The following is a 17,604-nucleotide window of genomic DNA, read 5'->3' as shown; positions in this document are numbered from 1 at the left end:
AATACGTTTTAGCATTTATAGGCTATGCTGGAAATAAATCATGATCCAGCTGATTTGCTTACTTGGTTGTATGGAGGTTATCTAACATATACATTAAGCCATATTTACAGATATACTGTATTTATGTTATAATCAATATATCTAACTATTAACATGGCCCAATCTGTGGATATTTAAATCCAGAAATCTACAAACCTGAAAATAGCCTGCAGTTCGCAGGAAAATTTGAACTCTTATAAAAATATACATTGGAGGTTATCCCAAAAAAATAGAAGCAGTGCTTGCCCCTTTATGAAATGAGTGTCCTCTGAGATCTCAGTAGCTATTCTGAGGTTGCTAAGCAACCTCAGCAATATTGCCAGCCTTCTGTAAAAGGCGGGGGGCGGGGATGAAGCAGGGCTTCTTAAGTCTACCCTTGCTCCCCTCCCTGCTGTTCAGCCCAGCAGCAACCACAGGCAACTTGCTATCATGTTATGGCTCAGTCAGCTGCAGCAGTATCTACCAGATGACTTGATGCTACAACTTGCCTAGGCCCAGCAACAGCCTCTCTACAACTTGCTTGACAGTAGTCGGCACAATTCAACTCACCTCAGCAACTCACTACCACACAATTTTTGTACCTTGGCCAGTCTTTTCCCTGGGAGAGACTGCTGGGGAAAGAAAGATGAACAGCTGAGTGCCAATGGGGTTCAGTTGCTAGAGTGACAGACTAGGAGATCAAGGTTCAATTCCCTAGTGGAAGACTGCTGGGTGACCTTGGGCCAGTCAGTCTCTCTCAGCCTAATCTACCTCAAGTTTTGTTGTGGATAAAATGCTGGATAGGAGAATGATATAGTCTGCTCTGTGTTCTCATTGGGAAGAAAGGGGGGTATAAATGAAGTTAGTAATAAATAAAGCTCAGGATTGTGGGAGGGGATAGATAAAAAGGTAAGTGGGAAAGACAGAAGGATGCAGGGAAAGGGCAGAAGATATGGGGGCAGCCAGGAAGAGAAAGAGGATATATGCAAGGGAATACGGGGGGAAAGAAGTGACCCCCTCCCAAGTCCTTGTGGGGTCTCCTCTTGTAAGAACCTTAATTTTGAAGTTGTAATTCTCAGATATAAGAACTTTAGTCCACCTAACACAAATGGGGAACACAATTTGAGCTTTCTCCTTCTTGCAGCAGAAACAATTTTATGAACTCATTTTTGAATCTTTTCACTAGGAGAGTTTGAAATAAAGACAGGGATTCCAATAAGCCAACCCTAACTCAGGTGGTTGGATGTTGTACACCGCTGTCAGATATCCTGTAATTTTCACCAGAGTTCAGGGCCCTATATTAATGCAGCTGAAGTATATCCTTAGTACTATGAATGCTGCCCTGACCTACTTCCAAAAACATCCTCAGCAGACAGACTCCATAAAATAAGAAGCCAAAATAACTGTGGATTAGTTTCTGCTAGTGTGTGAAGAGACAATTGTTTCTGGTCACAGTACTAACCAGAGTGGCATTTAGATATGATGAGCACTCTTCTCCACCTATCAAGCTCAGTTAGGAATTCTAAGCTAGCCTTTAATGAAGGTAGGCATTGGCCAAAATTGCTTTGGGTCCCCACTGGGGAGAAAAGAGGGGTATAGGTATCTAAAAATGAAATAAAAAAATAATGATTTACAGGAGTCAGCCACACAAGATCTGCATTTTTATCTCATTGGGAACGGGGATACATATTTTCAAATATATAATGAAACATGATGAATGTTTTAAAGTTACGTTATTAACCTTAAGCAAAATTACTCTAAGTGGCTGTTTTGGTACATCATTCCAACAAACACTGTGACCAGAAACAATTGTCTCTTCACACACTAGCAGAAAGTAATACAGATCTGATTAAAAAGGTAAAGGTCCCCTGTGCAAGCACCGGGTCATTCCTGACCCATGGGGTGACATCACATCCCGACGTTTACTAGGCAGACTTTGTTTTCGGGGTAGTTTGCCAGTGCCTTCCCCAGTCATCTTCCCTTTACCCCCAGCAAGCTGGGTACTCATAATACCGACCTTGGAAGGATGGAAGGCTGAGTCAACCTTGAGCCGGCTACCTGAAACCAACTTCTGTCGGGATCGAACTCAGGTCATGAGCAGAGTACTGCAGTACTGCAGCTTACCACTCTGCGCCACGGGGCTCTGTTCCGCAGATCTGATTAGGCTGAAGTTATTTAGTGCTTTGATTCCAAGAACCGAGACTTTAGTGTCAGAACATTTATTATCCAGAGAACTGAACATGCAACAACTGCACTAATAAGTTGCATTATGCTTTCAAAACACTACGAATCAGCACTTCTGAACACCGAACATACTCACCACAAAGCTACACTGCTGAACACTAAATGTACTCATTATTCATCATGAGGACAACATCATGAATACTATTGCTTTGAATGACCAATACCATAATGCTAATTATACCTTTACTTCTAATACATTAGTTTCCAGCAATTTGGATTTAGCAACTTACTTGGCAACTACTTTCACGATAAAATTGGTCTACTCTACAAGCGTGTTAAGAGTCACCACTGTTTCATGGCATTCACCTTGGGTCCTATGCTTCTCAACAGAAAGGCAGGCCTATATATATTTTAAATTGTGTACTACTACCAGCTACGGTTTATGTGAGAGGCAACATGGTATAGTGTTTAAAGCATCAGACTAGGATCTGGGAAACCCAGGTTCGAATCCCCACTCTACCATGGAAGCTTACTGGGTGACCTTGGGCCGGTCACACACTCTCAGCCTCATCTACCTCACAGGGTTGTTGTGAGGATAACATGAAGGAGAGGAGAATGAAAGGCAGGATATAATTTAATAAATAAATGTAATGTTTGTCCTTGAACTACATACTATCAAATTCTGAAATATATTCTCCACATTCTTAAATGAGAACATTTCTTCTTAAATGAGAACAAATTAGTAACTCAAGAAACAAAAAGAAGTACAGCAGGGTCCCCAAATTTGTTGAGCGTGAGGACACTTTCGGAAAAGATGATGCCTGCTACCATAAAATATCTGCAAGGAAGTAGGTGCTAGGAAGCACAGTGGCAGATGCCATGGTGGCCCAAGGCACCATGTTGGGAAGTGCTGAACAATAAGCTCTGTGATGCATAGGTGCTATTCTAAGGCTACTCGTGATGAAGGGGTAGAGGAGCTTCTGATCCACAGCCTGTCCACTGATTTGCTGCTTCCTCCTGCCTTCTGTGTCTTGAAGACTTCCATCATTCACCCTGCTGCCTATTATGATCACATTTTTTCTTGCTATTATACAATAACCTACTATTGGAAATAAACTACTTTCAATTATAATTAATTTGATGTTTATATTTTAGGTTACTTCCCTAAAAGCCTAAAATATAATCTGTATATATAATAGCCACACATACAAAATATACATCAATTTCCTTTGATGTACAAGACACTATTCAGCATACTCCACGGCTATGGAGCCAGTTTCATGGGATTCTTCCTCAGTCCTAAAAATGTTTACATGTTTTATTTATTTCAGCAAAGCTTCTACCTAGTCTCCAACTTCTCTTGTTCAGCACAGAATTAGTTTCAGGACTCCTAATGCAAGGATCCATGGTGGCTTCCTCTAGTACTGCACCATTCCCTGCAGATAAGCAGCAACTATTGGCACTGTGACTCTGGGATGAAATAAACACTTTGGTGGTATAAAAATTACATCAAGTGCCTTTATGGAAGGGTAAAGCTGGCCACTTGGCTCCTAACTTACAGAACGGGCCCACTGCTGATAACACTGGTACAACAATAAACCACCTAAGAGATGTACAAGGAGATTGCCCATATTTGAGTCAAGCATGGAAGTGTTCACCTTTACCTTGATTATCTCTTTCAGAATACGGTAGTTGCTACAAGCACAACCCTCAGCTTGCACTACCGAATGTACAGGAGGAGACTGGTTAGCTATTTTCATAATTTAAGGTGATTAATTCAGATATAAAAACCCTTTGCAATAATACAAGTTGCTAATTTGCACCAGCATGCTATAATGATAATTGCATCAGTCAAGGTAAATATGGAAGGAGAGAGACTTGTAGCAGAATCATGATAGAAGAATGGCGATTAAGAACAATCCTGCACTGGTGCACAATGTAACTTCAAACGATAAGGAATTAGTTCTATAACATAGTGAACCCTTGCCCAAATAGATCAGAGTGCCAAGAAGGGAAAGGGTGCCTGAGAGAGCTTGTATTAACAGAAATACTGATACAGTGGTAGGCCTTTGCGACTGCTCACAGAACTAATCAGTAAGACATAATAGACTGGAAATTCAGAATCCAATAATAAACACGTTTGTGTAGAGTATTTATTTATTTTGACCTGTAGTCTCATGAATGGACTTCATATCTAAGTTGTGATTCTTTGTAGGACTGGTACTTCATGACACAATCAAACGCTCAAGCCCTCCACCACCTCCACATGCCTATATCAGTACAATTTTTTTTATTGTAGTTGAGGGGAAAAATCAAAAAGCATGCCTATCTTTAAAGTCTTTCATTAACATTATAAAATATCTGTAGGGAAACATTTGAAATTCAATTTACTAATATAACTCTGTAAAGATTAGACAACTAAGCTGTACAACAGTCCAGAAGTATTATTTTAACTGCTGTTGGCAGTCCTCACATCACTACATTGACAAGTAAAGACTATGAATGGTTTGGGCATTTTGGCTTTTGAGGCTGACTACAAGTCAACAATGGATACAATTACCATACCTGCCAGATAGTTCAAAGCAAACAATCAGCTGAATATTATAAATCTGTTTCACAAATAGTAGCATCTTCTTTCAGTGAAACGTGTTATCTTTTACTGGACCACAGTTCCACTGTTAGCAGAACACTCATGAGACCCAATCGAGTATATTCAAATAGTTCAATGCTGACTTATTGTGATCAGCTTTGGGGGGGGGGGGAGGGAAACTTCTTGTGACGGAGTTTAAAAGTTGCAAGTGCCCGTCTTCTGCACACAATATTAAGTGCAAGGTAAAACACACTGCCTCATAGTGATAATGAACTGCTAAACTACAAAAAAGATAAGAAAAACCAGATACATTTAGGAATGTGGTATAAGGCATTTGCTTCAATATAGCATCTTCAAACTTTCAGCATACTACACAGTTGATACTGATCTAAAACACATTCTAGCAAATAACTGAAACATAAGTGTGACATCTTAGTTTATGACACTATGCTAGCACTTTACTCAGTCCTAAGCACCAGCCAATGAAATGGGGAGGGGGTGCTAAGATTACAAATTAAGTTTAAAACTGTGCTAGTTGCTTATTAAAGAAAAGACTCTCAGATGGATCCAATGACTTTCTTCCACAAAGTCAGAAGTCTTAGAATTCTGTCAAATGTGGACAGGCTTGTTCTTAGTTGCCACTTTTCTACTGGGCCTGTCACATCATGACTCCTCACTTAAACAGAAGTGAATCCCTGGATCTAAGCCCTCCGTCTTTGAAGCACCTTAAATATTAACATGTTTTTAATGTAAGAGCATGAGTGTTTGAGGACTACAATCCACTTTGCCAGATGCTGAAATTACATAGCAAATGTTTAAAGGTGGTTATTGGAACTGTAAAATGAAATGCATTAATATAAAAAATGATACCTCTTAATTTCTTCTATCAGTTTTTATAATGAGAAAAGAATCCATAAACCTAGTTAAAACAGTGTTTTCCCAGCTGTTGCCAAATAAGCAGTCTCTCACAAAATTCCACAGATTTCCTCCCATAGGAAATCACTTTAGCATCTATGGATGTGGAATAATCATATATCAATATCTCATGACAGTCCATCATGAACAATACCCCCCAACATCCTTGACAGAGAGATACAGCCATCACCACCATCACACGCTATTGTCATATACAACTACTTGAAGGGTAAAGGCATCCTATACCAGCAAATCCATGGCACTGTGATGGGCATATATATATAGCACCATATGAATATCCCCATATTTGATTCTGAACAATGTTTCATGAATAGCTACCATTTAACCCCACTAGCATACCTCAGTTGCACTGATGATATATTCAGCATTTAGACCCATGGTGAGGAATCTTTCAAGAAATGTAACCAATATTTAACCTCCTGCCATTTATAATCAACTGGAGCCTTATCTATTCCAAGAAATACATCAAAGCTCTGAAAGCCATACTGTGTTACATGAAGACACTTGATTCAGTAAACCAAAAGGCCACTAGACCCATCTCAATATTACCAGTCACAGTACATTATGAAGCCATAATCTACAGCCAAGTGATGAAATGTAGCTAACTATTCAGATTCAAGACACCTCAATAAACACTAGGAAAATCTGACAAGCATTCTTGACCCTCAACTAATCAATATATAATGGTAAACAAAAATTACCCCCAGAAGATTTTAATAAAATAAACCACATAAGAAACACAACAAAACTTGTTCCGTCATTCTATATGACATAATTAAAGATGCTGCAGCAAATCTTAAATGATCTACATTCCATTTCTAAGAGCGACAACACTCTAAAAGAAGCAGCAGAAGGAACCCCCATTAACAGCCTACAGACAACCCCCAACTTGAAACTATGGTTCACTGATAGCCATAGGAGCGCAATACACCAACATCAAGGTCAACAGTGTTCAGCAACAGTTTACATATGCCAGACCTGTTCCAGTTTAAGAAAGAGGATGACCAGTCATGTTCACAAGTCAGACATGAAGAACTAGAATATCAGTAAACCCATCTGTGAGCATCTTAACCCGCCCGGCTATTCTATTAAGAATCTCAAAGAAGTGGCATTCAAACTAATTGATAACACTGCAAAAATGGAATATGAAATAGTACAAGACCTGATAAAAATATAATGCTGTAAACTGATGTCTTAGTTATTACTATAAAACATGATTATGATGGAAACATGATGGAAGACATTTATGTGTCTCAGTTTAAGATGACCTAAGAGTTACCTTTTTAAAATAAAAACAACTGCAGTTATAAGCTTGCTGCTGTTCAGTCAATTTCAGCATCTGACAATGTAGGCTGTAGTCTACAAAGTCACATTCTTTTTTAATTAAAATATTTAATATTTCATGAACTAATTTCCCATAACTCAAGGTTTCTAAAAGTCTGTAACAACAAGGGTCCTAAAGTCAAGAAAAAAATTGACCTTTCCTATTAATAACTCTACCCAATGGCCTACCATGTTTTTCCACTGCCATTTCCTAGTACTACAACTGCACAAGCTCCTCCTGGTGACACAGGTGCCTAAACATTTACCTGGCACCTTTAAAAAAATTAAAGACATACAAATGTATCCCTTAATGTTACATGCTTGTAATGGCATTGATACCCTTCATTTTGTATTTCAATTTTCTTCTACATTTGTTGAAGCAAGTGTTCCATTTCTACAACAAACATTATGAGTTAATACATCCAACTCAGTGATTTCAAAACTTTAAAGTCGATATTACATAATTGTCAGTGAAGACGTACCAAGTCTACAGGATACCTGAGGCAACCAGAAGATTGCTGACTGCATGTAAACAAGGATTGTAACAAGTATTATTAGGAAAGCTATTGTAAACAGCTAGTATAGATCTGTGGTATGGGTGCATTTGGAATAATACACGTAGTTCTGATCACCTATCTTTAAAAGATAGTGCTGCAAAATGTGCAGAAATGGGCAACCAGAATGATCAAGAGGTTGGAGCAACTTCCCTAAAAATAAAGACGAAGGATTATCCGGGCTGTGTAACAGTGGTCTTGGTATTTTCTTTCCTGACGTTTCGCCAGCAGCTGTGGCAGGCATCTTCAGAGGAGTAACACTGAAGGACAGTGTCTCTCAGTGTCAAGTGTGTAGGAAGAGTAATATATAGTCAGAAAGGGGTTGGGTTTGAGCTGAATCATTGTCCTGCAAAAAGGACAATGATTCAGCTCAAACCCAACCCCTTTCTGACTATATATTACTCTTCCTACACACTTGACACTGAGAGACACTGTCCTTCAGTGTTACTCCTCTGAAGATGCCTGCCACAGCTGCTGGCGAAACGTCAGGAAAGAAAATACCAAGACCACGGTTACACAGCCCGGATAACCTACAAGAACCAATGAACTCTGACCGTGAAAGCCTTCGACAATATTTTAAAGACAAAGGAGTTTGGGACTTTTTTATTTTGGAGAAAAGAATGACATAACAGGTTTATAAAACTATACATGGGATAGAATAAGTGGATAAATACTTTTTTTCTTGGTCTCCCATTATACAACAATTCGTAGACACCCAATGTAGTTGATAAGAAGTAGATTCAGGTCAAATAAAAGGAAGTACTTTAAAGAGTAAATTACTTGTGGAATTCACTGCCACTGAATGTAGTGACGGTCCCTAGTTTAGTTGGCTTTAAAAAGTGGGATTATACAAATTCATATGATGAAGTCATCAATTGCTACTAATCACAAGGACTAAATGGAACCTCCCTGTTCAGAGGCACTGTACTTCTGGATATCAATGCTGGGAGGCAATAACAGTGACAAGTTTTGACCTCTATGCCCCACTCCTTGGCCTTCTAGTAGCATCTGGTTGGCCACTGTGTAAACCAGAATGCTAAACTAGATGAACCACTGGTCTGATCCAGCATGGCAGTTCTTATGCAAATCCAAAATTTTCATTCACCAAAAAGTGACTTAACTTTAATTCTCCAAAAAGCAGAAAATTCAGATTTTAATCTCTGACACATATTTGTAATAGAACTTCAACATTTTAGTCCAATATTCTTTTGCAAGTGGAGTAACACTGAGCATGAAGAAATCTTGTATGACTGTTGATATTTCGTACATTAATTTTACATATTGTTTCAACATCACATGTAAAAATTCCTGTCAATGGTCTCCCATACAAATGTACAAGATGAACAAAACAGTGAAGAGAAATGTCGTAACTGCTAAATGCCATAATGTTATAACTGCTATACTTGGGATTATCATTGAACAATTCTTTGGCTAAGCCATTCACAGGTTTTCAAAGGTCTCGGAAATCCTCACTATGGTCATTTCAGGACTGGAAAAACGAGTTCTAAGTATGAATTATGAAGCAGAATAAAGATGTCATTTACCTTACTATTAATTATTTGTATTATCTATTTGCTTTATCCTGCCCTTTCTTCAAAATCTCAACAGAGCATTCAGCCTCACAACAGTCCTAGGAAGTAGGGGGTTTTGTGTGCCATCAACTTGCCAAACCCTTAGGATTTTCAAGGTAAAGACATTCAGAGGTAGTTTGCCACTGTCTGCTTTGTGTAGTGATCCTGGTATTTCTTGGTGGTCTCCCCTCTAAATATTAACTAGGGCAAACCCTGGTTAGTTTCTGAGAACTGACAAGATTGGGCTAGCCTAGGCTATCCAGGTCAGGGCATGAAGTAGATTAGGCTGACATATCATTACTTGCTCAGAGAGACCCAAGGTGTTCCACCACTAAAAGGGAATTAGGATCTGGGTTTCTAATCTATAAACCCAATACACTTTATCACCCTACTATATTGGCTCTAGAGACAGATTCTAATAACAGTTTTCAAGTTATGTTCCTGTACCTCCAAACAGAGTTTTATGTTTCTTCCTTCAATCTTACCCTGTTTCTATTGATATCTTCCTTCTCTGCCTCCACTCACACCTCCCTAAGCAATTGTCTGTGCCTCCTTAGGGAGGCCTTCATCACATGTAAACCAAAGCCTTCTATTCCCATTTCACTCTGAGCAGCTGGCAGTTCTAGAGTCACAGGAAATCTACATTTTTATCACCACAAGTCTACTAGAGCCACATGTTTATGAAGGCCTTCCTACAGGCAACTAGCTCTAATAAATATCCATTCTAAAAGATCAAGGCCCAATGCACTTACAGTTTTTGTTAAGAGTTATTACATTCCACAGAGATTCTAGCACAAAACCAAGCATGACATAAAAGGTGCCACAGTAAAGGACATACCTATTACCAGTATGATCAGTGCTGCAGTCAATTCCCCATGGACTGATTTTTCTAGCTATCTGGACTAGTAGAAGTAAACAGAGGGACTGGTATAGTCCCCTTGTGGCTTGCAGGAGTTAAGCATGCACTTGCAAAATCCTTCATCTGGTAGGATCTTTCACACATTCTCAACTTAGGAACAAGAAAACTTCTTACTTTGAAAAAGACACATGTTGACATTCATCCATTCTTAAATCAACTTCCAAATCCTCATACCCACTCCCCTGAATGTTTTCCTTAAAACATACATCAGTCGATACAAAATTCCAGTTATAATTTATGTCCATACACACAGATCAAAAAGCTCATTTATAGAAGAGAACTGAGGAAAATCATCATATACCTAACTGCACCATACTAAGGATGCAGAGTCATAGAATATAAACAATAAAGACGACCTATAAATTATTGACTGTTCTTTCTGGAATTTTTCAGAAATATGAAAATCAGGTACTGTTCAGACCCTCCTTTACTAATTTTTTTCAAAAATAAAATACTGCTAATCTGACTTAATAAACAGCATTACAGATGGATGCTCATCAGTGGAAGCATTTAGTTAAAAATTATACACCTTATATTACAAAGATATCCCTATCACTTTCTAGTGTTAATTTGGACTTGTAACATTCTTGTTTAATATGGAAATCCCATACAACTCAATAGGACTTGTTTCCAAGTAACATGCTGGGTATCACGAAGTAAGTATCTAAAATGAGATGTAAAAATAAATTGATAATTATCTTTACAAAATTTTAAAACATGACAACATCCAAATGCATGCTAGCTTTTGCAGAATACAAATAAAAATTCATTAATTAAACCTATCTATGGTTTTAATGGTTCAACAAATGTTCAAGTACTAGATGTCCTACTGAAATCACTGTGAACATGCACACACGTGTTTTTAAACAAAGCCCATAAAAGCAAAAGAATGCTGGATTTTCTAATATTCTGTAAAGTAAGCTTGGGTATGAGAATCAGAAATACAGGAAAGACACAATCCAGTATAGGGTTAAGCATAATTCTGTCTCATCGATTTAATGGGTTAAAAAAGGTTAAGTATATGCTGGACTTTGGCTACAGGTTCATTTTGAACTTGTAAAAAAATACATAATATGCATTCTCAAAAGAAGTACAGACCATGCCTTTGATTTCATTATCTTCATCAGCTTTCTAATGCTTAACATTCATAAATAAAAACAAACATCCCAAAGCATCCTCAAACAACATCAGTGAATCCCCTCACAGACGTCACCGCAGGAACACATAAGCAAATCTATGCTGAAAGTTCTTGTTATGGTCCAGTATTAATAGCTAAATCAAGTGCCATCACAAAACGTATTAAGCAACTTTTATTCCAACTGATTCTTGCTAAGGATTTCCAGACTTCCTTGTAACTCAATAACCACTTGTACACTGTTGCTGTGAACTCTACAGATTCAAACTTGGAAGTCAACCTAGGACAACCAATAGAAATTCCTTCTCTGCAATTACTACATTCTCTAATGCAAAGTCTGAATCTCCACTAGATAGCTGGGTCTCAATTTGTTTAAATAAAATTATTACAAAAGAGGGCAGTTTCTATCTAGACGAAGAGAAAAAAATAAATATTCACATGTTTACTCTTTTTTGGTTTAAAACCTATCTTTAAAAGTTCTAAAATTCAAACATTGTTTCCATAACAGAAAAATAAGTACACAGTGGTGGAAATACAATATTATTTGCAAACAATATATTTTCATTATTAAGAACAACCATCATACTAACACTACAAATGATTTCAAATTTTAAAAATCGATACCGCTAAGAAAGGAATACAGAAAAACTGTATAAAGAAATTACCAATGACAGAAAACCAAATTTCAGTAATTACTTGTGGAAAGAAGGTGTCATTTTAGAAACAGTAGTCATTCCCAATCCCCCATACTTGTATGCAAACAGAATCACTATTTTGATAGTAAGGAATTGCTATCATTTTTCAATTCATATTTCACACCCATAAACAATGTTTTTCAATTCACACTTCAAATCCATAAACAATTCTAAAATCATGCCACTTCATGATTATTATTATTATTAAACAGAAGTTTCTAAAACTACACTAATCTGATTAGCAAGGCCAGCCTTACTATGTTATCAATTTTAAATAATCAATAAAGTGCTTCCTACATTGTTTGTTCACTCAGGAAGTGTAATGCTGGCAAAAGTAAAATATAAAACATCCAAGCAGTAAACAAAAAGGGGGAAAAATTCCAAATGATAAATGAGACACAATAGGACTTGAAAATGTGTGTGAGAGAGAGACACACAGAAGGTGAGGATATTATTTAATTTTCATATCCAAAAAAACCCCAAATGCCACTTCATGCTCAGTACTGGAGCAAAAGTCCTTATCAACACTCACCGCAAGTAATACTGTTTTAAAGCGAAGGCAGCATTAGAACAACTTCTGGGAAAGTTAAACTCTTCTACAATTTCTCCCCACTGATTCTTCTCCGATACCTGTCAAAAACAACACACACAAGATGCACAAGAAACACACATACACAACGTCGTTGGTAGCGACCATCCCAAGGGCTGCCATGAGACAATCACACAGGATAAATATATAGACTTATTTCGATTGGGTCTGGGATCTGTGTTTCCCACTGACAGTCCCTGGAGATACGATCTTGCTCCTCCCCTTGTATTTTACAACATTTATTTTATTGGGGAGCGAGCAAGTGAAAGGGTTTGATGCGGTGGAGAGGGATTTGTTTTTGTCTTGTCTGCCTGGACAATAACCAATCGGGAGTCCCTCTGTCGCCTGCTTTTAAATCCTCCCGCGGTCCGTTAAAACCCAAAGAAGTTGAAAATCAGCCAAGAAAGTCTCGGTGGGGGCCGCCCCCCGCGGGCCGGGGGTGCAGGGGAACCGTCCCGCCGAGCCTCCCCTCCGCCAGCTCCGTAGACACAGAGAGGCCTTTCTTTTGAGGCCTACATTTCTGTCCCTAGCCTTGAAGCCTAAAGATGGCTATTTGATTACACACCGTCTTTGCCTGCCCCTTTTGTTATTTCTCTCTGGAAAGGGCTCGGAGGGCAGCGCTCGGTCCCCCCCCCCACAGCAGCGAGGATCATTTCCTAGCCCGTGCTCCGTGCCGATTATCGATGTTAAACATGCCCGCTAATTTTGAGTTGCACTAAAACTGCACTCAGACTCTCTCGGTCTCTCCCTCCGTGCGCGACACACACACACACACAGAAAACGGCAACCACAAGCGGAAGAAACTGCTTCACACACAGGCTTTGCCACTCTCCTCCTCTCAAGGAAAGGAGGGAAGGCGCCCCAAAGCTGGGGGAGAGGGGAAAGGGCCCCCGGGAAGGCTGCGATCGGCACCCCCCCCCCTTCATCTCTTCACCAACAAGGCCAAGCCACCAACCTGCCTTGCCTGCTTCCTCCTTCCACTACCCCCCCTCGCCCGATCCAGCCCGGAAAAAAGACCGTTCCCGACCCCCCCCCCGGCTTCCCCCTCGCCCTCCCCGGGTCAGAAGAGAGTTTCGGGAAGAGGCTCGCGGGAGGGACAGCCGAATTAAAACTTCCACTCACCTTCCCAAATCCTCCTAAAGTGGTGACTCGGGTGTAGAGAGCATGAAGATCCAGTTCTTTCCCACCCACCACAGGGATCTTCTTAAAAGGAGACCTGCCAAAAGACACACACACACAAAAAAACAACTTGTCAACTTGGCCCCCCTTTTCTGCCCCCGCAGGGGGCCGCCTCGTCCTTCAGGGAAGGGGCTGGAAGTTAAAATCGGTCGGTTTAAACAGCCACCCCCCCCCATCATCCCCTTCCATCTCCCCATTTTCCTCACCCTCTGCTGTGGTGAAACTGCCGCAGCTCGTCCAGGAAAGCGATTCCCTTTCTCCGGTGGTCTGGTTGGTTTTTACCGGTCGAATTTGCCATATTTTAAAGGATTTTTTTTAAAAAAAAGGTTTGGGTTTTGTCTCGTTAAAAAAAAATCCAATAGAAAAACAACAACAATCCGCGGCTCCTCCTTGTCTTTTAAGAGACCCGGGTTCCTGTGCTCGGCCGGAGATCAGCCATGGAGAGGGGCTTGTTTTAAAAAAAGAAAGAAAAGAAACGAAAGAAAAGTTTAAAAGGAATAAGGGAGCCCGGCGAGAGTGGTAATTGCGAGTCCTGTCTCCACACAACACACAGGGAGGGAGAGGGGCACCTCACGGTAATTCTTGCCGCCGCCGCTGCCTGCCTCTCTCAGCACCACAAACCCAACCGATCCAGCCTGCACATGAGAGTCAACATGGTGCTGCTGGATCACACAATGAATTGGGTTAGTGTTGTGGTAGGGTGGGGGTGGGGGAGGCTGGAGTGAGGTACTGACAGTGTGTGTGTGTGTGTGTATTACAGACGCGGCTCCATGAAATCTCCCCTCTCCCTCCCTCTCGCTCTCACTCACACACACACAGTACAGCGGCGGTGGTGGCGGCGGCAGCGGGATTCACTTCTCTCCTCTCTCAGACAAAAAGATCTGAGGCCGCCGTGCTGCTGCCTGGGCGAGAGCGCAACACAGCGAACCCCCGAGGCCGGCCGAGGCACTGCAAAAGGCAGCTCTGAAATGGCAAAAGGCAGCACTGCCAGCAAGCAGTTCCTGGCGGGGAACAATAGGCTTCTCTCGCGGCTAAGGGCTCATCTGCAATGTGCCGCAAACTTCACACAAAGCCGGGCGGAAAGAGAACAGGGAGGGGGGGAGAGAGAAAACGGCTACTACCGGTTGTTCCAGGGTTAGGGGCAGAGGAAACATTCCATTATTCCCAAACTTTCAAGAAACGAAGTACTTTCCAGATTTACTGAAGGAGAAAAAAAGAATGGGGGAAGGGGATTAATTGATTTATATGAACATATGGCCTGTTTTTGTCAAAGGGAAACACGAACATAATATGCTAAAAAAACTGAAAACCTTTCAACATCTTAACTGGAAAATTAATATAGTGCATTTACATATAAAATTATCATAACACACACACATATACATATGTGTAATGGGTGCATATTTCTATCACATTATGTATAAACTAGTGATTTTATGAAAATACCTGACCCACCCACCCCTCACAATTCAGGTTGATCCAGAATAAAATATTTAAAAGTTTCATGTAGTAAATGGCTTCTAAAGATTAACTAACTATACAAACCTTGTATATAATAGAATATAATAATTTCGTCAGACGTTTAGAGATATCTTCCTCATGAGATAAAGTATATCTAGCTGATGTAGCATGATGCCTAAGAGAGTAAACTGGGAGTCTCTAGCTCAAATGTCACCTCAGTTATGAATGTACCAATTTAGGCCTAAGGCAAGCCTCTGTTCTTTCAATCTCAACCCCTTTACCCGCAATAAACACAGAGCAGTAAGAAATAATGCACATGACACACTATTAGCTCTTCAAATAGTTTATATCGGGGTCCCTAACCTTTTTGCGCCTGTGGACACTTTGAATTCTGACAGGGCATGGAGGTTGCAGCAACAAAATGGCTGCCGCAGAAGGTGGAACCAGCCACAAAATGACTGTCACAGCTTAACTTCAGTAACACAGCGTAGATCCTTGTGCTGTGGTGGGAGCTGTTGCCAAAGCAACTTTAAATAAAAAATCTACACAGCCAATCAAATCTCCCAATAGTCAATCAGAAGCCTTGCTGGGCAAAAGCCCTACCTGGGCCTGTGTGTGTGTGTTTGTATGTAAAGTGCCATCAAGTCACAGCTGACTTATGGCCACCTCATAGGGTTTTCAAGGTAAGAGATGTTCAGAGGTAGTTTGCCATTGCCTGCCTCCATATGGGCACACTTCCTAAAAACATTTGGAAGGCACCAGAAGAGGTGTTGGCGGGCACCATAGCGTCCATGGGCACCACATGGAGATGCATGGTTTACATTATTATGCTTTAATATTATATAATAATGTACATATATCTAGACAACAAGAATTGCTAAGAAAAATTGCTGCTCTGAGTCATACCTGACAAAGTTGTGTATTCATTGTTTGTATGTGTATAAATAATATGCATATATTCAGTTTTCTCAAACTGACCAGAGAGTGTGGTATGCCTATGGAGAAAGGGTTCAATAATTTTGCAAGTCTTATTAGCTCTTTTAACAATCAAGGCTCATGATTTCCCAGTCTCAAATATGGGTTGCAATCCCATCCCTCTAGAATATCTTTAAAAGAGTAGTTTTGTGAGTCCTTGTAGGTCCACAGAACAGTCCTAAACATTATTACAGTACATTGTTATTTTAGACATAATGCACACTTAAGACTACAGTAAAGTATAAATATGCACTGGGAAACAAACAAAACAAAAACTTTTATATGCACTGGGAAACAAAAAAAATTGTGTGATTCGCTTTATTGTAATATTTGCTTTATTGGGGTAAGCTGGTACCAAACCCACAATATCTCCAAGGTATGTTTGTAGGAATTGATCTCTGCTTACCTTCGGGAACTATTATGTGTGTGTTTACCATGTCAGACTCTAAAATTTCATATGCTGGTGCTTTAATCTGCACACAGAAGGGTATATTTCTGGCAAACAGACACTACTTCATAGAAATAAGCAGAGAAGCATTTAATTTTCAGAAATGACTGGCTTCGTTGTGTCCAAACATTTACTTTTCTAAATGCAGGTGACAGAACTTGTAAAGAATAATAAAAAGGTCTCCCAATTCCAATTACAATGTAAAGACTCTATTTATGGAAGACAATGTCACTCATCTACATTAAAAGAGATTCCTGCCCCAAAGTAAATGGGACTTCAGATAAGCACTTTGCTGTCCTTGGGAATGCAAATTTAGTATGTTTCCCAATCAGGACTCTGCCCATTTAAAATAGAGTGGGGGTAGAACCACACTGTTAACAGCATGCCATCTTAATTTTAACAAAATAGTTATACAGGTGAACACTTTTTTTCTCTGTATCTCTGAGATACTTGGTTATTTTAAAGGACAAAGGGTACCCTTCTTCCCAGCCTTATATCATCCTGTTATCAATTTTTAGACCAGGTGACTAAACTTAGGAAGGAGTTCTGTTTAAAAATCAATTACACGTTATAGTCTGTATTGAGCCCTTTAAAGAAACCTACATCCCTTTATGCCATCTACTAAATTAATGTCTAAGATTATGTTTTACTTCCAACTAGATTGCCCCCTCATCTTCAATAGCCAGAGATGCTTGGGGAAAACCTGCCTTCCAGGCCATATTCATTATAGGGAAGAGGGTGAAACTTCTGTTTTGGATTACTTCTCAGCATTGGCAGTCTTCCGCCCTAGATTCTTATAAGTGGTTTGCAAGGTTACACACATCTCACTGCCCAAGGATGCAGTTGTATGCACACTTCCTTAGGAGAAAAGCCCTGTTGAATCAGCAGGACTTCTAGAGTAAACGTGCATCAGTTATAAAGGTCCCTACTTCGAAAAGCTGCTATGGCATGTCTTGCCGAATTTTGCCTTCAGTGTCTGCATCAATTTTTTTAGAAGCACCACAGACCAGTTGAGACTTTTTACCGC

The 17,604-nt window shown here is 39.9% G+C and overlaps 1 protein-coding gene across 1 annotated transcript in view; it reads right to left on the bottom strand.

The window, feature by feature from the left end:
- ARID2 (AT-rich interaction domain 2) overlaps positions 1-14,490 on the bottom strand; it is a 93,376-nt gene extending 78,886 nt beyond the window's left edge. Inside the window, exons 1-3 of the mRNA XM_056847773.1 lie at positions 13,900-14,490; positions 13,637-13,730; positions 12,458-12,555 (exon numbers count right to left, since the gene is read on the bottom strand). Of these exons, the coding sequence (XP_056703751.1) occupies positions 12,458-12,555; positions 13,637-13,730; positions 13,900-13,991 (284 nt within the window). The 5' untranslated portion in view covers positions 13,992-14,490. The remainder of the gene's footprint in view (positions 1-12,457; positions 12,556-13,636; positions 13,731-13,899) is intronic.
- Positions 14,491-17,604: the final 3,114 nt, after the last annotated feature.

Source organism: Euleptes europaea, chromosome 3 (genome assembly GCF_029931775.1).
Source record: "Euleptes europaea isolate rEulEur1 chromosome 3, rEulEur1.hap1, whole genome shotgun sequence".
Taxonomy (NCBI): domain Eukaryota; kingdom Metazoa; phylum Chordata; class Lepidosauria; order Squamata; family Sphaerodactylidae; genus Euleptes; species Euleptes europaea.
Note: the sequence above shows the minus strand (reverse complement) of the source record. Positions and strands in the feature narration are given on the sequence as shown.